The 26,199-nt window shown below is 39.3% G+C and overlaps 2 protein-coding genes across 2 annotated transcripts in view; both read left to right on the top strand.

Moving 5' to 3' along the window:
- The window catches only part of ZFX (zinc finger protein X-linked), a 125,010-nt gene that overhangs the window by 27,048 nt on the left and 71,763 nt on the right, over window positions 1-26,199 (top strand). The window contains 2 exon segments of the mRNA XM_037822537.1: window positions 2,543-2,594; window positions 2,596-3,110. Coding sequence (XP_037678465.1) covers window positions 2,560-2,594; window positions 2,596-3,110 — 550 coding nt within the window. The 5' untranslated portion in view covers window positions 2,543-2,559.
- Window positions 2,991-26,199, top strand: part of LOC119523721 (zinc finger X-chromosomal protein) — a 725,297-nt gene continuing 702,088 nt past the window's right edge. The window contains exon 1 of the mRNA XM_037822527.1: window positions 2,991-3,110. The gene's annotated coding sequence lies outside the window, so the exon portion shown is untranslated. The remainder of the gene's footprint in view (window positions 3,111-26,199) is intronic.

Raw genomic sequence — 26,199 nt, forward strand, 5'->3', positions numbered from 1 at the left:
GTAACTTTTAAGCTGTTTTCCCCTAACCTCAGTCTCTTTCTTTTATCTAGCCCATCAATCAGAGTGCTTATCCTAAAATAACTCATTTATCATGTAATTCTGTGTTCTCTGTTACCCAGCAGATAAAGTATAAACCCAAGGCCCCCCACATCCTGACCCTGACCTTCTTTTAGAAGCCCATCTCTCACAAGTTCTCAAAAGGAGCTTTTGCTTCAGCAGACAGTCTTACCTCTGCACAAGGAAAATTATATTCATCAAGTTCTAATAATTTAAAAAAAGTGTTCAAAATTTTAGGGTATCCAATTACATAACATTGTAAAGTGATTACATTAGGTTTTATAATGTGAAATGGTTTTATATCACATCAGTTAGCTACCCTTACAAATAAAATGTGAATGACTTTTCCATTGGACTTTAAATGATCATATTGCAGTATGTTAAACAAACAGCAGTTAACTTCATTAAGAAATTAAATAAGTGATTTTTAGTTTTCAAATTTGCTTTTATATTCTAAGTCTAGAAGCTGTATGTGATTTTATTAACTTACTGACAAACTTCAATTCTTGTTTGGTAATTTTAGTTTGAAAATGGTAAATGCAGAATTCTAATTATTTTCTTCATTGGAACAGGTATGATTAATGTGCTTGAAAGAGACTAAAGCCTTTTGGAGAAAAATCCACAGTATCTACTAGCTTAATTTTGCTACAAGCAAACATGGGTCATGGGCTGAGTGGTAGATTGAAAGGCTATTGCATTTTAGTCCTGATTGTTAACACTTATGGTATTTGTTTGTCTTTGAGCAAGTCACTTAATCTGCCAGGGCCTCCGTTTTCATATGTCATAATAATAATAATGAAACCTCTCATTACAGTTTTTCAGAAACTTCCCATACATTCCCGTTTGATCATCACAACAGTCCAGTGAGGTATGCATGGCAGATACTACTGTCCTCATTGTACTGATGAGGAAACTGAAACTCAGAGGTTAAATGACTTGCCCAAGGTCACAAAACTAATAAGTGTCCAAATCCTTCTCTCTGATTTAGACCTTTTAACCAGTGCTCTTGCCACTAAATGCTTTCATATTCATGTCTGCAAACTGGAGATAGCAGTGACCTGTTGCTTGATGTTAATATTGCAAATATTGAAGGCAAATAAGTACAAAGCATTTTGTAGAAGTTCTATGGTAATGAAAGCAAACATATTCTTTGATTGTTATTTCTAGATTTAATTAAAATGGGTATTAAGTGACTTTAAAACTGTCTGCAGTTTTGAATCTTCTTTGCCCCTGTTGGGTATTTTTGTTTGTTGAAGTCACATGTTTCTCTGAGGGCCCGGCCTGTTCTACACAGTCATTGCGTTAGGCACCTGCTTAGACTCAGCCTGATCTGAGTCATAACCAGAAGCACTAATTGACCAAATAGCTTTTTAGATAAGATTTTATAAAACTTTGTTAGCTGTTTTCTGGACCAGGAGCCAAGATACTGGATTTGTTACATTTTGTTTTATCTCATTTTATTTTTTTGATAAGGATATATGATTTCTATTTGCATTTGTGGCATCCATTCAGAATAATATTTACTGAGCACCATATGCTGTGCAAACCGTGTGATCTTGGCTAAGTCATTTAATGTCATTGGGCTTCAATTGGCTCAGCCCTCTACTTTCATTCCTTAACTGCTGCAGAGTGGGCTGGATTAGAGTTTCTTATATTCTGAAGGAAATGCCTTGTGGGTTGGGAACTGGGGGGCAGGGAGGAGATTAGAGGGAATGGAGTACCCTGGTGAAATTGTGGCAGGTCCCTCTCCAACTAACCTCACTGTCCACCACACCAGAGCAGCTGTACTTTTTATTCATTTTATGTATCCACAGAGGTTCTTCAATTGTCATCAACCATGGCCTTCGGATTATCCCTCTTTTCATTTCTACCCCAATTCTTCTAAGTCCTAGACTCAGAGAATAATTTCTAAATTTTCCGTATTATAGATGGAGGATATTGGTGGTATGTTGCATCTCAGAACAAAGGGGAAAGGATATGAAGAGAGAAGGGGAAAAATGGGAGGTAAAAGAATTACATGGAGAGATGGAAAGAAGAAAAAATATGGCTGGAGGAAGGAGTTGGGGCAAGAAGGAAAAGAAATGAAAAGCAGACCTAACAAAGGAAAATAGTATATTTACCACCTGAAGTTGCATTGCTTACTGAATTTTATAATCATCCTTTAAGTACTTAAGCATATGATTTTAGTGTGCCTAGAATTTTTCTTTCATGAATATTTTTCTTCTGTGACTGCCTCAGTTGTTTTGCTTTCCTAGTATTTCTTCATTAACTGATTTGGAATGAGTAAAAAAAATGCTCTTGTGTTAAAAATATCTATTTCTAGTATGATTCAAAAATAGAGTCCCTGTATTTCTTTAGCTTAATGTTTGAGAAAAAAGGAGGAATTAGACTGTTTTCCTGGTAGAAGTTAAATAACGTTTATAATATTTGAGTTAGTCATGCTTTCCTACCTGAAATTTGTCATTTTAATTTTTATTTTTTTAAGGAGCTGATGCTACACACATGGATGGTGACCAAATTGTTGTGGAAGTACAAGAAACTTTTTGTTTCAGATGTTGTGGATTCAGACATAACTGTGCGTAACTTTGTTCCTGATGACCCAGACTTGGTTGTAATCCAGGATGTTATTGAGGACGTTGTTATAGAAGATGTTCAGTGCCCAGATATCATGGAAGAAGCAGATGTATCTGAAACTGTCATCATTCCTGAACAAGTGCTGGACTCAGATGTGACTGAAGAAGTTTCTTTAACACATTGCACCGTCCCTGATGATGTTTTAGCTTCTGACATTACTTCAGCTTCAATGTCTATGCCAGAACACATCTTGACAAGTGAATCTGTCCATGTGCCTGATGTTGGACATGTTGAACATGTGGTTCATGATAATGTAGTAGAAGCAGAAATCGTCACTGATCCTCTGACAACTGGTGTAATTTCAGAAGAAGTGTTGGTAGCAGACTGTGCCTCTGAAGCAGTCATAGATGCCAGCGGGATCCCTGTAGACCAGCAAGATGATGACAAAGGCAACTGTGAGGACTACCTTATGATTTCCTTTAAGTCTTGGAGAACAGTGATTGTCAGAGGTGCTTTTGAAGGCTGTCTTTTTCTGACTTATATCAGGGGTGACATTTTCTTGACTAAAACTTATAAAATGAAAGTAAATCTCATAAACCTACCTGCATTGTTGTTTCAGTTTGGATCCTGTAAGATAACTCAAAATTAAGAGAAGTGAAATGGTGTAAAGAGTTGTTTCTCTGTAAAAATGGAATAGAAAGATGAGATTTCTTCATCTAGAAAGGCAACGGCTAAAAGAGCTAGAACTGAACTTTTGTGAAATCATGAAGGTTATGATTAGGCTGTTACTAGCCTTTATTAGAATTAGGAACCCTCCTGAAATTTAAAAGGGGTGCAACTTGAAAAAAAAAAAAAGTATGACCCAACTACTTACATATCATATATGGGTGCATGGTATTATCTATTAATACTTATGTACTTACTCTACTTATATAATATGTAAAATACTACTAACATAATAGATGGCAGAGAAGAGAGCTCTGACATTGTATTGAAGTATAAATGATTTCAAAACATGATTTCAAGTATGATAGATTCATATTAGATTATTGAAGAAAAGTAAGGTGTTTTGGAACACAACTCTAAATGTTTAACTTAATATCTGCTAAGACAGCTGTGTCTTCTTACAGCAGATTTCTTGGCACCACTTTCAGAGATAAAATTGGTCTCAAGTTGGATAGACCACACTTAAGACCCAGTAAGGAAATGCTTTTAGGAATTGTTTATGCTTTTTTTTTTGCTTATGCTTTTAGGAATTAAATGTCAAATAAATAAATAAAGACTCATAGACTATTTGCTTATATAAATTTATATGACTATTTGCTTTGCTTACATACCTGTTTAATACCAGAATTGAACATAACGTATATGGGGGTCTGCCAACATTTTAGGAAATATTTTTTAATACTTCTTGAGATTTTAAAAATCAAAATTCTTTGTGTAAAGAGGAAGGAAACTCCTTCAACTCACATATTTAATGAGCTCCTACTTAGTGTCAGACATTGTTGTAGGTAGTGTAGAAATGGATATATGTGAAATAAATAACATACATAAATCCATTGTCCTTGGAGAGCTTATAGTCTGCTGTGGTTGCAGTGTGATAACAGAGTTACAAATAAATTGCTGTGGAGACAGAGGACAGAGTAGCTGACCTTTGAGCTCAAGGATGAGTTCTAGTTTTACAAGATGAAGAAGGGCATGCATAGGAGGATCCATTCCAGGCAAATTTAGTGTGTAAAAAAGGACCTGGCCTTTTCTGGCAATGATGGGAACTTCGGGATGCACTTGTATATCTTTGTGTACTTTTCTGTTTAATTCCTTAGAATAAATTTCTAGAAATAGAATTGGCTGGATCAAAAGGTATACACATTTACAATTCTGGTATATTGCTTTGATATTTTGCTTAATGTAACTCCCCTCACCATGTTTATGAAAGGGTCCATTTCCCCACACTAACCAACACAAGGTGTTATTTTCATTTTGGGTTTTTGCCAATCTGATATTGAAAAATATGTATCCTGTTTTAATTTAGTATTTAGGAAGATAATTTTGATAGCAATATGGAATAAGAATGGGTGAGGAAGAGATTAGTTGCAGAGAAGTAGTTGAAATCGTTTATGTGATGTAAGTACCTTAATAGTAATGGGTGGTGGTGGGGGAGGGGCTGGCTTTGAGAGAAATTAGGAAGTAAAATGGACAAGATTTGGTGACAGATAGACCATGGGTGGAGATATGAAGGAGAAAGATAATTCAAGGGTGACCCCAAGATTTCCACCTTGGGAGATAAGGTGGCTGATCATGCCGTTAACTGAGAAGAGGAAAAGTAGATTTTAGATTTGGTTGGAAAGTAAATGATTTAGGACCTGTTAAAAGTTTGAGTTGCCTGCGGAGGACAGTCTGGTGGATAGTTATTCCAGACACTTGGAAAAAGGACTTTGGTGCTTCTGAGAGAGTTTGTATCTAGAGGAAGAAATTTGGGACAATAGGATATAGGTAGTATTCTATATGGGAATGGATAGCGGTCCCCAGAGAGTGCTTGTAGAATAAGTGTTAAATATGGATGGATCTCTTGGGTATTTTAAGAAGTAGGTGGAAGAGAAGAGCCCATGAACACTGGAAGGTTTGGGGAAGAGAAGGAGGAGAAAAACCTTTAGAGGATGTTTTCAGCACTGTCAAGGATAAAGAGAATTTCTGTAAGAGTCAGTCACTGGGGAGAGAGCAGGCTTTTTCATTAAGCAATTAGGAGGTCCTTGGTATATCAGTAGTTTCAGTAAAGCATGGGTGGTTGGAGAGGAGGTAGAGATGAGCTGTAATGGATTGAGAAGTTAATGGAAGTGGAATAGGTAAAGTGGTTTGTGTAAATTGCCATTTTTGTCAGTGAAGGGAAAGAAGAGGCAAGCATATAGCTTTAGATGGTTGACTGGATGGTGCAAGTGTATTGAGCATATTTATAGGCATATGGGGGAGGAAACAAACCATTGGACAGAGAGAGAATGAAGATAAAGGAAGGGCTAACAGGTGCAGCAGGATTCCAGAAATGGGAAGGGATGGGAGTCCAGGGCAAAAGTGAAGGGCTGTTAGGTGAGTCCTAGAGAGGAAAAGTGTGTCTCCTCTGAGACAGGGAGACAGTGAAGGATGAGACCCATACCAGTAAAATTAGAGCCAGGGAACAGAAGGTAAAAGGAATTTTTGAATGTTGACAGCTGTTTTCTCTGTGAAGAAAGTGATCTGCTAATATGGAAGAAAAGCAGAATTTGGGTGGGAAGCTGAAGTGGCAAAGGATTAAAAAGTTTAGTCTTAAAGGAATTGGCAGGGGCAGGAAGCTAAGCACTTATAAAATAGATTGCTGAGCTGCATTTAGAGGCCAACTGAGGTCTAGAGTTTTAAGTTTGTAAGATTTACTATTTAATATGGTAATGTTATTTTAAACTGCCACTGCCAGATTTTCTCTTACAAGACCAGGCAATCCAGGGGCAAAGCTGGAGAAAGTAGAATTAGATTCATCCTGATTTATGAGAGGAAGAGGGTCTGGTGAAATGCTTAAGAGGAAAAAGCACTCTTGGTTCCCCTTGACTTCTCTTTATGTTTTCTGCCCTTTCTGTAAGCTTGTTTTCTAAGAAATAAAAGGCATGGCATTGCCCTGACCTTTAGCTGCACCTTCTCGCTTGCCTTCACTACTCTTGTAGGAAGTTCAACCCTCCAAGGAAGTCATTTAAAAAAACCCAGAGATGTTCTGGTAATGGTTGACATATAGTACACTGGATTCTTGTGTTACAGAATCCAGACTTTTTTGTAAAATTTTCATTAAAAACCTTATTTATAGTCTTGTTTCTTCTGGTCCCTGGATTTTTGCATGTTTATCTGGATTTTAATGTTTCTGACAAAGGCAATATGGATGGACATAAACTTTCCTTTTAAAATATGATGTCATATCCAAGCTAAAAGAATTCAGAGATACATTGGAAAGCACACACATATACACACAAGTTATCTTATTCCCCTGCTTTACTATAATGAAATGGTTGGATTGTTTTTAAATTGGGTTTATGGATAGTGACTTTTGGGAGTATCTTTTGTCTTTCTGTTATGCAGTTATTTCTGCACTCTTTTCTCCCCTCCACACCATTGTCCTTTCTCCCTTCAAAAAATGATCATGTTTAAAAATTTAACTTACTATTGGCTTTGGAATCAAACCAGTTGAATGCCTTGGAATAAATGAGCATTTCTATTGTTTTTGCTTCCCAGTAAAGATACTCTTATGCTGCCTTGTTCCTTAAAACCTATATTGATTTCAGAAGATTAGTGTTGACAAGAGGTTTTGGGTAAGCATATAGTGATGGAAAATTCTGAGATGGTGTTATTAACAGTTAGCTTGCATAATATGATGAGAAATGGCAGTATCTCTGAATTCCTGTATTTCCTATACACAGACCAATGAAGAACAAGAACAAGATGTCTAAATACTGTCATCTCTTAAAAAATTGCAGTAAGTCATTGGCTCTAAGAGCCCAATAAATGGCTTTTATAAAGTGTTTAATGTCTTGTCTTGGCAGAATTTCTTTCCTCTGAAGGTCTTATTTAAAATGATGATGAAGAAGCAGGTCTTATTCTTTATAGTATATCTAGATAGAAATGCCCTTTGTCACAGGATAGCTGCCTTAGGGTGACCTCTTTATCTAGTCTTTGCAGTCTAGATGTTATGATTGCTTTTAAAATAATTGTGTTTCTTGAGGACAGGATCTACTGTGTTTTACCCACTTATGTATCTTCCCCATCAAACCCAATGTATATTAGGTTAAGTGAATGTATGAATGTTACAACTGAAATTCTTTGCACATCATGCCTCATCCAAGGTATTAATGATACTTTTTTTTCCCTTCCAGTAGCTATTGGCTACTGGTATTGGCTAGGTATGGCAGTAGTGCTTCATGACACTTAAGATTTTTCTGGCTCTCTGAGAGATGGAGTGTTTTGAGTCATCTACTTGTTATTTAAGTTGGTTCTTAGTTTTTAATCTGAGGTAACTGCCAGACTGTCCCTAATTCTTTGCACTGATCCTGGAGTTTCACATTGCAGCTAGATAGTTAAGATGCCACTTCGTGAAACATCACTTGTACAATAAGGAGAGTTGGAAGAGATCTGATGATGATGAGTCAAGCACTGCCTTGTGATAGCTGCAGGAAGCAAAATATTCTTTGGGTGTCTCTAATACTAACATCAGTGAGATGCCATTCTTTAGATATTGTTGACATCTCTCAGGTCTTTTAATTAGTACAGTTAGGTAGAAGATGAGCAGGAGTTAGGTGTTTCTAATTCTACATCATCTCTGGTGTTGAGATAAACTTTTGGGTACCAGCTTTATTGAGGTATAATTCATATACCATACAATTTATCAATTTAAAGTATGCAATTCAGTGATTGTAAGTATATTTATAGAGTTGTGCATCCATCACCACAGTCAATTTGAGAACATTCCCATCACTCCTCCGCAACCCTAGGCAACCACTAATCTAATCTACTTTTTGTCCCTATAGATTTGCCTAGTTTGGACAGTCCACATAAATGGAATCCTGTAATATGTAGTTTTTTGTGACTGGCTTTTTTCACTTAGCTGATCAAGGGTTATCATCTATGTTGTAGCATGTTACCAGTACTTCATTCCTTTTATTGCCAAATAATATTCCATTGTATGTAACATTTGAGTTACATGGTCATCAGCTGTTGGACATTTGCATTGTTTTAACTTTTTTGCTATTATGAATTATGCTGCCATGAACATTCATGTACAAGTTTTTTGTGTGGACATATGTTTTCATTTCTCTTGAGTATATACCTGTGAATGGAATTACTGGATCATATGGGAACTCCATGTTTAACCTTTTGAGAAACTCCCAGACTGGTTTCCAAAGTACCTGCACCATTTTACATTCCTACCAGTAGAGTATAAGGGTTCTAATTTCTCCACATCCTTGTCAACACTTGTTATTATCTGTCCTTTTGCTTATAGCCAACTTAGCGGGTATGAAATAGTATCTCATTGTGGTTTTGATTTGCATTTCCCTGATGGCTAATAATGTTGAACATGTTTTCATGTGCTTATTTGCCATTTGTGTATCTTCGAAGAAATGTCTGTTCAGATCTTTTGTGCCCATATTTTAATTAGGTTATTTTTATTGAGTTGAAAGTGTTCTTTATATAGTCTAGATACAAGTCTCTTATCAAATATATGATTTATAAATATTTTCTCCAATTCCGTGGGTTGTTTTTTTGTTTTCTTGATGGTGTCCTTTAATGCTCAAAAGTTTTAAATTTTGTTGACATCTCATTTCTCTATATTTTCTTTTATTGCTTGGGCTTTTTGTGTCATTTAAGAAACTGTTGCCTAATCCAAGGTCACAAAGAAACTTATGTTTCCTTCCAAGCATTTTATAATTTTAGCTCAAATTTAGGTTTTTTGATCCGTGTTGAATTAATTTTTGTGTATGGAGTGAGGTGAGGGTTCAGCTCCATCCTTTACATGTAGGTTGAACCAGCACCATTTGTTGAAGAGATTCTTCTTTCCCCCATTGACACATTTGTTGAAAATCACTTGACCAAATGTGAAGATTTATTTCTGGATCTCAGTTCTGTTCCATTGATCTGTATGTCTGTCCTTACACCAGTATCACACTGTCTTAATTACTGTAATTTTGTAGTAAGTTTTGAGATTGAGAAGTGGGAGTCCTCCAACTTTGTTCTTTTTCAAAATTGTTTTGTCTATTCCAGTCCCTTTAGTTCCCATATGAATGTTAGCACCAGCTTGTCAATTTCTACAAAGAAGCCACCTGGAATTCTGACAGAGATTATGTTGAATGTGTAGATCAATTTAGGGAGTATTACCACTTTTAACAGTATTAAGTCTTCCGATCCATGAACATGGTATATTTTCCCATTTATTCAGGTCTTTTTAAATTACTTTCAACAGTGTTTTGTAGTTTCAGAATATAAGTTTTGTGCTTTGAAATCAACATGTTTTAGTCAAATATATTTGTGGTCTGAAGCAACAGCTCTATTCTCCCAAGTGACGAGATTCTTGGTTCTTTTTTTCCCCAACAAACTCATTTGCTTGGTCCAAACCCTCTTGAAGTCTATTTATCCTAGTCCTTTAACTTCTAGTTAAGGAAGGTTTTCTGCTTTCTTAGTCTTTCCCTTTCCTGAGAGGACAGAAAAGAGTTTTAAGAACAGGGATAGTGTTGCAGGATAATTTACTGAGAAATTAAATTTGTATTTTGTGTTTGCTGCTCTTGGAGTTACAAAAGGATTAGGAGCAACTTATTTTCCCAATCTTATAAGGCAACAGAGACTTTGGGTCCGAACTTTGGACTCCCGTGTTTTGGGGATTTCATTAGCTTTTTTTTGTAAAGCAGGGTGCTTTGGTTTCTAGGGCTGAAAACAGAAATTGGAAGATATAGGAGACATTTTAGTAGTCCCCATAAATTGATTCTCTTTTCTGTTGGTAACTACCTCCACTTTCTAGTGTTGCAGGATAATTTACTGAGAAATTAAATTTGTATTTTGTGTTTGCTGCTCTTGGAGTTACAAAAGGATTAGGAGCAACTTATTTTCCCAATCTTATAAGGCAACAGAGACTTTGGGTCCGAACTTTGGACTCCCGTGTTTTGGGGATTTCATTAGCTTTTTTTTGTAAAGCAGGGTGCTTTGGTTTCTAGGGCTGAAAACAGAAATTGGAAGATATAGGAGACATTTTAGTAGTCCCCATAAATTGATTCTCTTTTCTGTTGGTAACTACCTCCACTTTCTAGTGTTGCAGGATAATTTACTGAGAAATTAAATTTGTATTTTGTGTTTGCTGCTCTTGGAGTTACAAAAGGATTAGGAGCAACTTATTTTCCCAATCTTATAAGGCAACAGAGACTTTGGGTCCGAACTTTGGACTCCCGTGTTTTGGGGATTTCATTAGCTTTTTTTTGTAAAGCAGGGTGCTTTGGTTTCTAGGGCTGAAAACAGAAATTGGAAGATATAGGAGACATTTTAGTAGTCCCCATAAATTGATTCTCTTTTCTGTTGGTAACTACCTCCACTTTCATTCACTTCCTCATGCAGCACATTTGTGCTTTGAGGGGGAAACAGCCCAGTTTGGTTGTAGTGTTAAGATACGTGGCACAATCGAAATACTAATGAACTTTATTCTGAATGCTGGCGGTGGCTCTTGGTTCAGGGTTGGGCACATGACCCAATTCAGGAGGAGACAACTTGGTTGCTATCCTTAGGAAGCTCTTAGAAGTGCATCTCTCAATTGCTCTCTCTCTTCTCTTGCTGTCTTTCTACCTCCTGTCCATCTCAGAATGCACACAAGGAAGCATGTAGCACCAGGAGTAATCAACAGCCATCTTGTGACCAGGATGAAGCTGATGTTACAGAAAGACAAGCAGAAATGGGAAGAAACTGGTCCGTGATGACTTTGTCAGGTGACTAAATCAAACCAACCTTGGACAGGCCAAGACATTTCTTTTTTGGTTTAGGTCAGCTTGAGTGGATTTATGTTACTTGGAGGCAAAAACATTCTAACTTTTGCACCAAGCATTCTGAAGACACCCTGTACTTACACACTTCTCAGATAAGGAGAAACCCCCATAATGGCTGCTGTTGGGCATCTTGCCAGCTCTGCACATAGGGACTCAAATCCAGATTTAATTTGATTTAAAGAAACAAAGAAATGTTTCTTGTACCCAAGTTTTATGAAACAAAATCACATACCATAATGTGCAGAAGGAAAATGATAATGGAATATGGTTAAGAAAATCATGGAAGATACACTCAGTGGCCCATTATACTTTGATTAAAAATTCATTGTCTGAAGCTGATATGAGAACATGGAAAATGCAGACACCATAATAAGTGGAAAAAAGCAAGATACCAAATCAGGTATCGGATTTAAGCTCAATCATGAAAAGATCACCAAAACTTCTTCATAGAAAAAAGTGTGGTTAGATTGACATTTAGGAAAGCCTCCAAGTTCCTGGGTGGGAAAGTATTCCAAAAATATGAACCAGGGATAGGTATTCAATTCTCCTTTACCCCAAATGATGAAGGTTAATTAGACAGAGACTTCCCAGAATCAACTGCTCTTCTATTTTTTATCCAAATATTGATCTTATCTGTTTCTATTAATATTTACTTAGTCCCCATAATTAACTGAGCGTGAACCATTATTTGCAGTGGACTCTGACATCTAAGCTGCCACCTATTATCTGCAAAACTTGGCATTTCTTACATCAACAAGTCTGGCAAAGCCTTCATCCATCCAAGCTGTTTGCCAAGGAGCAGTTCTGCCCCCACCCCCAGCCATTATGGCTATCTACTGACAGTGAACTCACCACAGGTCAATAGCCAAGGTTTGCTAAGATTTCCATTAGGGAAGATTGTGTACCTATCAGGAGGGCCTCTTCCCTAGGCCACTGGAGTCTTATTGTCATTCCCAACTCTTTTCACTACCCCCATCTCTCCTCTTACCCCAATTTTCTGGAGGCTTGAAAGCTTTGAGGAAAAGAAAAACAATTTCTACTCTAGGATAATTTGTCCCTTATATCGTCTGATGTATCAGACCACAGTAAATTAGTGATATTAAAGGAAAAGGACTGGGGCCAAGCTCCTCCCACAGACTGAAAATATGCCATAGAATAGAAAAGGCCAGATTTCGAAATCTAAAGATATTCAATCTTGTTAGAAGTGCTAGAACTGCACTGCCCAATAAGGTACTACTCACCACATGTGGCCACTGAGCACTTGAAATGTGGCCAGTCTGAAATGAAATGTGCTGGAAACATAAACTTCACACCAAATTTTGAGGATTTAGCATGAAAAAGAAAAGAATGTGAACCATCTTCTTAGTAATTTTTACATTGATTACAGGTTGAAATGATAACATCTTGGATATATTAGTTAAGTAAACTATATTACTAAATTTACTTTTTCTGTTTCACCTTTTAAGTGTGGCTTCTAGAAAATGTAAAATCACATCTGTGGCTCACATTTGGGGCTCACATTACATTTCTGTTGGACTGCATTATGTTAGATATATTGCAGGTATCCCTTATACTCCTGTTTATATGGGACAGTAACTAACATTTGTTTCTGGAACTCTGTGCCAGGGCTGTGCAAGGATATTTAATTCTCATATCAATCCTGAACAGCCCACATGATTATGCCCTTTTACAGGTGAGAAAACTGAAGCTCAAAGAAGTTAAGTAACTTGCCCCAGGTGAGCCATGAGGTATGGAAGAGCCAGTAAATTCAACACTGGATAATTGTTCAAGGTGTTATTCAGTTGCCAAGGCTTTCTCTTGGCCATGATTTGATGCCCTATACAAACATAAGAAATGTTGCCAAAAAAAAATGGAAGTAGACATGTCCTTTAAAATTGGAATTGTGTTGCACAGACAAGATTTATTCAATAAATAAAACTATAGCTCCTTAGTCCTTGATGCCAAGCTTACAAACAATTTGCTGGTAATGAGTGACGTAGCATTGCCTTCCTTTTTATCTAACCATAACTTGGGAAGAGTTTTAATGGGTGCTGGTTGCAGATATAGACTTTCCCCATACAAAAACAAAAGATTCCTATAACTATTTGTCTATGGATTTTGGTGTATCAGGAAGAAAATTTTGCTAGTGTTATGGATTAAATTTGGAAATAAGATCTTGGAGATATTACTTAAGATGAGGCCAAACTGTATTGGGTGGGCCCTAATCCAAGATGATTGGTGTCCTCCTAGGAAGAAGTGAGGAGACACAGACACAGGGGAACACTGTGATGATTGAGGCTATGGGATTTGAGGATAGGGTGAAAAAAAAAAACAAAGGAGTCAATGGGATCAGTATGGGACACTTTTGCCTCAGTACCTTGGGGGAAAAGGACCCCAGCTGACATCTGGATGATACATAAATCTGAATTATTGGCGAAGGCACCTAGGTGAGCGCCTACTTTAAATGCTTAAAACCAGCTCTTCCATTAATATTCCAGAGTTTTGTGTATCAAGATCAAAGTGCCACACATCATTGGGTTCACAGATACGAGCACATACTCGTTTGGTTTCTCCACAGAGCAGACTGTGTGCAAGTCACTTATTTGAGAGGTGATGCCAGAAAATACCACCAGGGGAATAGGGGAGACAGTACATAAAGGGCTTGTTATCATGCAAGTTGCCATGTGTAACTGGAGCCTCTTTCTACTCGGGAACTCTTGGAAACAGCATAGATGCACATCTCAGAGTTATCCTCCCCTGGAGGCAAGGGAGCTGGGATAGTTGTACACCAGTTCCCATTGGTCATTGGCTGAGGGTTGTTCCTGGGAAGGGGGAGGCAATTCCTTAGCACTCTGGCCTGCTGTGTGTACTATCCTCTGGCTTTTATCACATACATATGTATATATATCCTTATATTATACCATTTTGTTTGTTTTGAATTTCATAGAAAGAGTATTGTGCTGTTGGAAGACTTCTGGAACTAGTTTTTTTATTCAGTATTATGTTACAGAGGGGACATTTAGGTTATTTCTCGTTTTTATTTTTTCTGTTTTCCTTTCTTTTTACTTTTCTCTGTTTCTTTCTCTGTTTTTTGGTACTACAAACAGTAAACAATGCTGCTATGAACATTTTTGGACACGTTTCCTATAGGTTATATAGGAAAGAAATGGTTGGATAGTAAGGTATAAGAATGTTTAATTTTACAAGATAATGCAAATTGTTTTCCAAACTGATTTAACCAATTTATGCTCCCACAGATAAATAAGAGATTTTGGTAATCCACCATCCTCCTCAAGACTTGGTATTGTCAGATGGTTTCATCTAATGCTCTAATGCTTGGTTTGGACATTGGGTTCGTGGTGTTCATAATCAATCAATCAATTTTTTTAAAAGACAGCCATGCATGGGCCAGTGTATCCTGAACCCAGGGTTGTTACTGATTCACTTCTATGCAACTGTGGACTTCCTTCCCAAATAACAGAGTCCTAGCATGCTGACCAAATTCTATAAATGTATACTACCAAGTTCCACAAATGTCTCAGTCAATTAGGGGCCCAAAGAGCCAGTCTCATTCTAGATGCAATTCTGAGCTAGGCAGCATCTGCTTCCATTTTAGCACTTCTTTCTCCAGAGACCCTTCCTTCATACTGCCTCCACCTGACCAGTATCACCCTGTTGGGCCTGAAAATTTCCCTTTGCTTCAGTAGTTTTCCTTTCCACTTCCCAAGAAAACATAACTGTTCAGTGCCACATTCCCTCGAGATGCTGCTCTTTTCTAGAACTGACTCCAAGTGCACACTTTAGACACCATAGCAACGAGATTGGGTTGACAGTTTTGGTTGGGTGGGCCTTTTGGCAATCCTAGTGGACAGCTATCACCCATCCCCACTGAGGTGTAGGATCAGCCCTAGACAGTGGTAATCCCTACTTGGTCATCCCGCAAGATTAAGCAGTTCTGCTATTTACCAACTGTGTGGTCTTAGGTGAGTTTTCTAACTTCTCTGAACTTTGGATTTCTCATCTGGAGAATGGGAGTAATGAAGCCTCCTTTAAAGATTTGTTGTGAGAACTTGGGATGGAACCCTCCCAGCCCCAGTAAGCTTTTTATTATGGGGGCTGCTGTAGTTGTTTCAATATACTCGAGTGTGAGAGCCTCGCTCGGAGTTCTAGGTCTTGCACCTGCCACTGACTAGTTCTGTGAGTTTGGGAAAATAGCTTCACCTTTCCACACTCAGTTCCTCATTTGTAAAATGAGAGTGCTGGGCTTTAGCTGATCTCTAAAAGGGAGATCATGAGTCTATGAGGAGAGCTCTGACTACAATGCTAAATTATTCACTGCTGCCAACGTAGTCCCGAAGCTATTGTTCCTCAAGTACTAACTTATTCAATAGATCCTGAGGGAAGAGTTGGGACAAGTACTTTCCCAGGAAGCCAGGGGAAATAATTTTATTTTACTTGAGGAGATATTTTCTAAATTTGAAGGGCAAAGGAAATAGTGAAGGGGGGGGCAATGATTACCCCCAAAATTTACAAATAAAAGCTATGTTTGTGTTCAAAACATTATTAAGAACTCTGGTTTACTCTCCGATTAACTCCAATTATCTTTTCACCACCTTACAAAGCAAGTTTATTGCATGAGTCAGCACTGTATTCTGTTTCTCCTCATATACTCCTGTATAACCCCTTTCTTCTTTTATTCCTTTCCCTCAGAATGGCTTCATTCTTTCACTGCATCTTTTTTTCTTCTCAGCATTCCTGCCATTGCTCTGGTTTCAGTGAGAAAATTGCTCTGGTCTGTGGGAAGTTTTATTTGGCAGCATAACCTGAGGAACACCTGTCTCCATTCCTATGCTATGTTGCCTCACAGGGTGGGAGGTAGGACTCACATGTCTACCTCATAGTCATGGCTGAAGAACTCCATCTGAATTAGGCCTAAGTGGAATTTCAGGAGACAATAAAAATACAGGAACATTTTCTCTTGCCATTATTTAGACCTTCAACCCAAGTCAACTCTTACCCGTTCTGATAGACTTCCTGGCCTCTCAAAAAGTAGGAGACGAACCTGGAACCTCATCTTATACCTCTCCATGAACCCACCTACCTAATTAATATCCTACAGTCCTTTGTCTGCTCGCAGGACTGGCAGGGTCTCTGAATGAGAAACACTGTACACATACTAGATGAGAAGCAGTTGGAATGAAATGTTGATTAACTCAGACTCCCTGGAGATACAAAGTCTCTCCAACAACCCCGGGAGAAAGAAAGGAAGAAAAGAAGAGCGAGTGAGCTCATGGTTTGAGTTGCGGAATGACCAAGACCTGAGACAGAGGTGGCAGCTATAGAGAAGACTAGAGAGCTAAGAGGAAGAACGAGTGATTGAGAAGCCATTCTGACCAAAGGTGACAAGTGTACAAGGAGGTGTAGCAAAGGCCCAGGGGGCCTGGAGTCCTGACCACCACCTACATTTTGTCTTTCTGGGAGGGCAGTGTGTGTATATATTTGTCTTTGGTGGTGGTGGTAGTGCACGTATTTCAGCCTCTCACCAACAGAGTTTCGCACTGGCTCTCTCATTACCATGTAGCTTTTTCTGAAGACCCTGTTCTCATTAGCGCCTGCCAGAAATACTCAGAGGATTTGAGAATTCCTACGTTCTGCCCCCATTCCCCTGCCATACCAACTTCATGCTAAAGTCACCAATGATCTTCAGATCCAAGGGACACATTTTAGTCCTCCTTTGTTATTTTTTCTTTCCTTTTTTTTTTAATGTGTTTTCTTACTGTGGTAATGTATATGTAACACAAAATTTCCCTTTTGACCATTTTCAAGTGTACACTTCAGTGGTATTAATTACATTTGCAAGGTTGTGCTACTATCACCACCAACCATTACCAAGACTTTTTCATGATTCCAGTCACTGTGTACTCATTAAACAATATTTCCACATTACCCCTCCCCCGGCCTCTGGTAACCTCTAATCTACTACTGTCTGTCTCTATGAATTTGCTTATTCTAGATATTTCATATAAATGGAATCATACAATATTTGTTTTTGTTTTTGTTTTGTTTTTTGTTTTTTTGCATCTGGCTTATTTCACTTAACAGGATGTCTTCAAGGTTCATCCCCGTTGTAGCATACATCAGAACTTCGTTCCTTTTTGCAGCCAAATAACGTTCCATTGTATGTACACACCACATTTTGTTTATCCATTCATCTGTCTATGGACAAGGGTTGTTTCCACCTTTTGGCAATTGTGACTATTGCTGCTATGAACACTGGTGTACAAGTAAAACTGCTCGAGTTGCTGTTTACAGGTCCTTATTTTTCTTGACATCATGGTCACTCCTTGTTGAGAAACACTCTCTTCCTTTGAATTCAATGACTCCACACTCTTCTGGTTTTTCTCCCTGCTGTTTTTCAGAGTTCTGCTACTTTGTTTCACGTTAGAATTCCTTAGGGCTGTTTCCTAGGTCCTCTTCTGACTTGCTTCTCTCTTCCTAGGCAATGTCCACTATCCCCACGGCTTCCTTTACCACTTAAATTCTGACTCCCAAATTTAAATGTCCTGCCCCTGTGTATTTGAATGCCTACTCGCCGTTTCCACTTGAATGCCTGTGACTCTCTCAAGCCATACATATCCAGTATTGTACTCCTCATGACCTTTCCCCCAAAACCCTTCTCTTCCAGTATTGTTCCCTTCCTGAGAAAATGGCAGTGCTGCTAAGTTGTTCAAACCAAGAACCTAAGAATCATCCTTGACACCTCCCTCTGTCACTTCTCACATTCCATCAAACATCAGGTCTTTGGATTCTATGTCCAAACATCTCTTGAATCCTTCTGCTTCTCTCCATCCAAGCTGCCACCATCCTGGGCAGGGCTACCATTACTTCTCACCTGGACACTGAAATGTCCTTATATCTGGTTTCTTAGCATCTTTTCTTGTCCCCTCCCTTCCATTTTTTCATCCACTGCAGCTTGAGTGATCTTTAAAAATGTAAATATATTTTATTTGCCAACTGCCACTCCCCTTCGATGGCCTATTAGGCCCTGCTTGATCTACCTCCTACTCACCCCTCCAACTCCTCTTGTACAACTCTAGCTCGTATTCTTTCTGCTCCAGCAATACTGGATTTATTTCAATTCATGAAAATGCAATGCTTTGCCTGCCAATAGCTTTTGGCTATGTTCTTCCTTCTGTCCAAAGTGCCCTTTCCACCCTCAGTGTGAGAATTAGATTAAGTTTACCTTTCACGCAGGGTGGGGGCAGCTTGGGGAAATGGTAGAGGGTCAAGAAGCCAAGCCAGAGTCCACGGCCAGTCCTCCTGTTTATCCGCCCACTGTCCTTGCAAGATGGAGACTGGAGGGGGGGGGGGTCCTAAAATAGCCTCATAACTTGTTACCAAACTAGCTCAGACTGATTGCAGTTAAAGAACAAAGGAAAGAGTCCACTAAGCATAGAAGTGGTGTCAGTGCCTTATATGGGCATAACAGTTATAGTCAGAGGTGGAGACTTGTTTCAAATGTTTCTTGTTTCCAATGTTTCAAATTTGCATGGGCTCCATGTTTCAAATTGGTGTGGGTTATTTAGGCCCGTCGAATAGGCTGTAACCTCTGGAGTATCCAACCAATGGAGAAACGGGAGGGACTTGCATGTTAGGCTTAGGGCTTAAATAGTACTGTGTTCTATTGTTCTGCATGCAAACCACCACATTTTGGTTGTGCACCTGTTCTTGCAAGATGGTGAATAAATTTCTTTTCTTCTGCACAGTCAGGTGAGCATTTATTCCTTTTTAGGTATAGTCCTTGTTTCTCACACCACTAATCTGAGATAGCTAACTCCTACTCATCCTTAGAGTCTGTTTTAAACATCACTTCCTCAGGAAAACTTTCTCTGACCATCCAGATGGACTGGGTCCCCCTTTAATCACTCTCATCACATCATGTAGTACTCCTTCATAGTTCATTGCACACTTGTAGTTAATTAAAAATAAGTTTTGGTTTAATGCCAGTCTTATGGCTATATGTTGCATAATGGCAGAACCCATGTCTGTCTTTCTGTCACTGAGGTTTCTGTTCCTAGCACAGTGCACAGCTGCTAGCAGGCTCTCAAAGAAAAAAATACATACAGTGACTGACTCTCTGAACATTCATTCCCACCAGCCATTGTCCCAACATGCTCACCAAACTATTCTTGTTGAATTGAAAACACCCTGTTGAGTCTCCCTATATTGCTGCTGTACCAAATTACCACAAAATTAGTAGCTTAAAACAACACAAGTTTATTCTCTTACAGTTCTGGAGGTCAGAAGTCCTCAAATCAAGATGCCAGCAGGGAGGCATTCCTTCTGGAGTCTCTAGGGGAGAATCCATTTCCTTTCCTTTTCCAGCTTCTGGAGACTTCCTGCATCACTAACCTCTGCTTCTGTCATCACACCTCCTTCTGTCCCTCTGACTCTCCTGCCTCCCTCTTATAAGTACTCTTGTGATTATATTGAGCCCACGGGGATAATCCTGAATAATCTCCCCTTTTCAAGATCCTGTGCTTAATCACATCTGCAAAGTCCCTCTTGCCAAGTAAAATAACCTATTCACAGATTCCAGGGACTAGGATGTGGCCATCTTTCAGGGGTCTTCATTCAGCCTACCACACACCCCCACTTTCCAGACAGTAAATTTTTTTGCAAAGTTTCTGGAACAAATTCTGAACTTTGCTACAAAATATACACCATACACACTTCATGTACATTACAGTACTGACCACATTATAACTCTCCTCCCGATTCTCTTGTAATTAATTTCCATTAGTCTTTCCTCGAGTGTGTACATATACTCTGCAGTGTGTCTTTACACACACACCCCCCCTCAGGTGTGCTCAGAGTATCCTTCCAGATTCCTGTGCCCTTGGTGAGGAAGACAGACCATGGAGCAGGAAGGGAATGAAGCCTAACAAAGCTGCCAAAGGGATCTTGTTGTCTGGGTCTGCCATCCCAACCTCAAGTCTACCATCCATGCTGTTGTTTTCTTGAGCGACTGGCTCAGAGAATGGTCACACATTAGCTGTGTGATTTGGTTTAAAACCTGTGTTATAGACCCAGATGACTCTAATGCGGGGCTACAGGACAAAAGGAGACAGGGAGAGTGGGGTTGGCTTCTGCAATGGATAGCACTGTTGAAGGAAAGCGGGTGTGTCCAGGAGGCAACAGACATCAGAAATGTGCTCAGTTCTTCTGGCAGTAAATCATTATCCTCAAAAAGAAGTTGTGTGAGAAAACCTAGAAAGCTGTGACTTTCAGGGTCTGGCCACATTTGGGGTGGACACCCTGATTGAGATTGGAACGTCCTGGCTAGGTGTAATGCTGGGGTTACCTCCTCAGAAAGCTCAAGGACATGGTGTTCAGGGGAGGGTCTGCAAGTGGAAGTTTCCTGGGGGGTGCCAGCCTTCAATATTGAATATCCAGCCTGATGACATGGTGACATGATCATGTGGAAGTTCACTGCAGAAGTCTGCCTCTGGTGATGACCATTACAGCAGCTGATAGAAAAAAGTCAGGAAAGGCACTCTGGAAATAAGTAAGCATGGTGGGGATTCCTGGGGATTAAAATTCAAGGCATGATCTCAGGAAGGAGAAGAGGACATGCAGGAGGTAGGGGCCTGAGGCATTTAGTTAACATTTACAGGAAATATGACTTCATTTGCTCCTAACACTGTGGAAGTGGGGCATATCAGTTCTTTTGATTCCATTTTGAAACGTGACATCACACCATGCTACAATTCTTGAGTGTCCTTTGATACTCCTGGGAGAGTGGTACTCTAAACATCTTAAAGAGCCTTTCTCTCCAAGGTCTTTCTCTCTTCTATTTGAACTTCTCTCTATATTAAAAGTTTCCTACCTATTGGAACCTCTGGGCCTCCAACCCTCAATTTCAATATTGTAAATCCAATTGTCAGCTGAACTCCTGCACCTGGATATCCTACAAGAATTCCAAAACATCATCAACCCCAGAGTAGGCCCTCCTTAAAGACTTTCTGTTTTGATAGGTGGCCTGCCACCTTCACATCTTAGGATCATCCTTTACTCTGCCTCTTTCCACACCTATACAATGAACACCAGTCCTGCAGATTATATCCTAAATTGTCTCCAAGTGTCCTTCCTTCTTATTTGCCCAGGTCCAAGTCCTTATCTATCTCTCTGGACTACTGCAATTTCTGGACTATTACTACTACTTCTAACAGCCTCCAATTTCATTCCTCTCAAATTCAGAATTTTCTTTCTTGAATGAAAATCCAATCAAAATATTATTCTTATACAAGACAGAATTTGTACAGCAGAAGTTGCTGTAGCTGCTCTGAGCAGAAAGGGTTTTAACTGGAAGGGCTGGAGGCACAGGTTCTAAGCCAAACCCTTAAGAACAACTCCGAGAATAACACTGCAGAGTTCCCTGTCTGCAGGGAACTGGGGAGTGAGGAAGCTGCCCTCTCAGCAGCTGGCTCAGGATCACCAACCTCGGATATAATCTGGGGATCAGGAAGCTATGACAGGAACCACTGGCTTCAGAGTCATACCGGACCTGTTGTAACCTGTACCCACAAAATAGAAGCTTTCTGCAATGCTCTCTCCCTACTTAAATTTGTTCTGAATCTGTCTCACATGATCACATCTGATTGGTGGATGTTAAGTTACACAGCCTCAAGGGAGTCTAAGAAATGTAGTTTGTAGTTTTCTAGACTCTGCTATACATAAAGGCACACTGAAAAGATGCTGAATAATCATTTCCATCACAATTCCCCTGTCTGAAAACCTTCAATGGCTACCCATCACTTAGCAACAGTTTCCAAACTGTGGACTATAGACCCCTTTGGTAGACCTGGAGACATCATGAGATGTTCTGGAACCTCCTTGCATATACCAGTCATTTTCTGTGGACTGAAAAAAAAACCCATTCCAACTTCAATATGTATGTTCACCTATTTTTCAAACATAAAAGCAATTGTGACTTTTGAAAATCCCCCAAAAGTTCTTGCAAACTCCTTGATTCTCACCCACATACCCCTCTCCTCTGCCTAGAATGGGAATACTATCTCCCCCATCTCTTGCCAATTCCTTTCCATCATTTCATACTCAGCCAGGGCTGCTACCTACCCTGGCCTGGTAGGTGATTTTCTCTGATTCCCTTAGGCCGCAGTAGATAATTCTCATCTGTTCTCCTCATAATATCCTGGGAAGTTAGAATAACGATAATAACAAAATAAAAGCTAACTTTTATTGGCTTGCTTTGTGCCAAGTCCCATGAGGTATGTACTCTTATTACCCCGTTTTATAGATGAGAACACTGGGGGCATGAGTGGTTGCATACCTGCCCAAAGTCACATATGAGTCAGTGGCAGAACCAGGATTCAGTCTCAGGCAGACTGGCTCCAGAGACCATGCTCTTGACCAATATCTCATTTCCTCTCATCCTACCCACTGTTGTACTTCCCCTCTCCCCCACAATCCACATCTATCTATATCTATTTATCTACTATCTAATCTATATCTATCTACCCACCTATCCAGATATAGATATTTTAATTTGTTAGCTTTTCTCCTCCACAAATAACCAATGTCTTTCTCTGATGTTAGAATGGAAGGAAAAAAAAAAAAAGAATTGAAAGTCTTTCCTCCCTTCCCAACACATCAAAAATTCTAGGACCAAGGTCCAAACCGCTTGATCCTTCCCTCTCTCATCCTCCACTGTCTGTTAACACAGGGACTATTTTCTCCTTCAGCAGAGAATAACAGACTAAATTACAGAGCAGGCTATGAAATTGCTACCCTCGGCTCCATTTTTTGCCTGTTTTCTCTAAAATAGGTTCTTTCTGTCGGTTGTGTAAATATAAGACAGAACCCACCACTGCTTTTAAATCACATGGGGAAATGTAGCATCAGCTCTGAGCTGCCAGAGCAGACCTCCTGGCCAGAATCCACCGAGGACTCCTCAGGGAAGGATGGGTTTCCTGGGAGCTCCAGCCCATGCATCAGCATTCTAGTGTGAACATTAAGGAGAGTGAAATTAGGGATGGCTGGATATATCCCCCAAAAGAAGAAGGTGTTTCCATATGTCTGTCTCTTTGCCTTCCTTGTTAATTACCCTAACACAGAACACACTTGCCCGTGTTTCCTCTGCCTCAGTACCGAGGAGGCTCTGCTTACACTTGTCAACATCCTCTCCAGGTAAGCTAGCTGCACATTCCCTCTCCTGGGTGTCAGCCACACACCTTTTACACCCTGGAAGTGCAATATCTCATTTCCTCTCATCCTATCTACTGTTGTACTCCCCCTCTCCCCCACAATCCATGTCTATCTATATCTGTTTATCTACTATCTAATCTGTATCTATCTATCCACCTATCCAGATATAGATACTTTAATTTGTTAGCTTCTTGCTTTGTTCAAACTTCTTTCTTCCTTTTCTAGTTTAAATGTATGATTTCTGGTCAACCTGTACGTTTGGGCTCATAAACCAGGCATTTCCTTTTCCTTCTTCAAGGTAAGTTATAAAAGAAACCTGTAATCACCTTTTAAGTCTGCTGTCTGGGTCTGCATTTGAGAAAGTCCTCCCTGACCGCACAGTGCCTGTCCAAAGGCTTGTGTCCTCTGCAGGAAACAGCCAGGGAACAATTCAGATGGATCAGGCCTGATGGCTTTACAAATATCTCTTGTGCAATTTACACATCTGAAACCATCTTTTCTTCCAGTAAGCATGCTATTTTATCAAGGCACATCATCTTCAGGAGAGGTAGGAAAGCACATTAAATATGCTTAAGGAGTGACTTTAGTAACTCATTGTTTTTAAAACATCTGACTTCCCATTCAGCCAAAATGACCCAGTATACCGCAACCATCTTAGAGATTGTCAGTTCAGTCTACGGAGACGGTGGGATGTTGTCAAAACAGTGTTGCACAAGCCCTCTAAAGAAAGCCAAAAAAATAAAAATTTTAAAAGTCAGTGTGAGTTACAGAAATATCACAGAGTCGATGAGACCTGACATCTACGCCTCAGCTAATGTCCACGCTGAGCAGCACATCCACAAAAGCAAAAGATAATCTGCCTTTAGAGCACTGGTTCTCAGCCTTGGTTACACACTGGAATCACCTGGGTATTTTTTATAAATCTTGATGCCCAGGTTATACCCCAGGCCAATTAAATCTGAATCTCTGGGAGTGGGTCCCAGGCATTGCTAAATTTTAAAGCTCCCTAGGGATTCCAACATGCAGCCAAGTTTGAGGTCCAGGAGTAGAACATCTGGCCATTGCTCACAACAGCTAAGGCCCAACTCTCCAGCTGCCCACTCACCTATCAAGCTACACTGAAGGTGGAAACTCAATGTACAGCTAATGCTCAGGTGAGGGTTAAAGGTTACCAGATAACAGTGCTGAAAGTGGGACAGCTGCAGCACAGAGACACGAGTGCATATTAAGTGGCAGTTTGTGATGTCCCTACTATCCCTGCTCCAAAGAGGGATGTTGGATTTAACAATATGATGTGTTGCCAGCTGATACTCAACTGAAAAAGAAAAAAACATTCTAACCTCCATATGTATGTTCATCTATATGGGGCACGAAGGGGCTTCTAAAGTACTGGTTATGTTCTATTTCTTGTGCTGGGTGCTGGTTACACAGATGTGTTCAGTTGGGAAAATACATCTGCCTGTACAATTACAATATATGCACTTTTACACATGTACATTGTGCTTTAGTAAAAAGTTTCAATAGAGAGAGATCCTACATTGATCACTGAAAAAAAGGCATAGATGCTGTCAAAATGAAAAGCCCACTAGCTGCTTAGAGCAATAAGTTTGCTGATAGCTCCAAATTAGAAATAATTCAAACAATAAGGACTTGGTTACATAAATTCTCAGCCATACAATGGAATACTGTGCAGCCATTAAAAGTTTATGTTGTAAAAAACTGTCATGATGTGAGAAATTGCTCATAATCTATTTTGAAGTTAGAAAAGTGGGTTATAAAACATTTTTATATGTATATTACATATTACTATACATTTTGCTATGCACACTGTTTTCTGAAATAAACATATTAGGCATATTTGAGAAAGAAAGGCAAACAGACAGACAGTGTGTATATAGGACCTGGATTCCAGTCCTAACTCAGCTATTTGCTAATATTTGTTTGCGCCTGGCCAAATTCCTCAACTTTTTTGTTAACAGTTTTATTGAGATATAATTCACATACCATACACTTCAATCCTGTAAGTGTACAATTCAGTAGTTCTTATAATATTCAGAGTTGTGCATCCATCACCACAATCCAATTTTAGACCATTTTTATCACCCCAAAGAGAAACCCTGCAACCATTATTGTGACTGTTTTCTTTCACTTAGCATAATGTTTTCAAGGGTCATCCATGTTGTAGCATGGATCAGAACTTCATTCCTTTTTATGGCTGAACAATATTCCATTGTATGGATAGACCACATTTTGATTATCCATTCTTCAGTGGATGGACATTTGCGTTGTTTCCATTTTTTGGCTATTATGAATAAAGCCGTGGTGAATATTTGTGCACAAGTCTTTGTGTGGACAGGTTTTCATTTCTCTTGAGTATATACCTTGGAGTGGAATTGCTGGAGACATGGTAACTCTATGTTTAACCTTTTGAGGAACTGCCAAACTGTTTTCCATGGCAGCTGCACAATTTTACATTCCCACCCAGGAGGATATGAGGGTTCCAATTTCTCCACATCCTCACCAACACTTGTTATTATCTGACATTTTCATTATAGCCTTGCTAGGGGCGTGAGATAGTATCTCAGAGTAGTTTTGATTTGCATTTCCCGTGTGGCTAATGACGCTGAGAATATTTTCATCTGCTTATTTGTCATTTGTGTATCTTCTTTGGAGAAATGCCTATTCAGACTCTTTGCCCAGTTTTAAATTGGGTTATTTATCTTTTTATTACTGAGTTGCAAGAGTTCTTTTTATGTTCTAGAAACAAGTCCCTTATTAGATAAACGATTTGCAAACATTTTCTCCCATTCTGTGG

This window comes from Choloepus didactylus, chromosome X (assembly GCF_015220235.1).
Source record: "Choloepus didactylus isolate mChoDid1 chromosome X, mChoDid1.pri, whole genome shotgun sequence".
NCBI classification, from domain to species: Eukaryota; Metazoa; Chordata; class Mammalia; order Pilosa; family Megalonychidae; genus Choloepus; species Choloepus didactylus.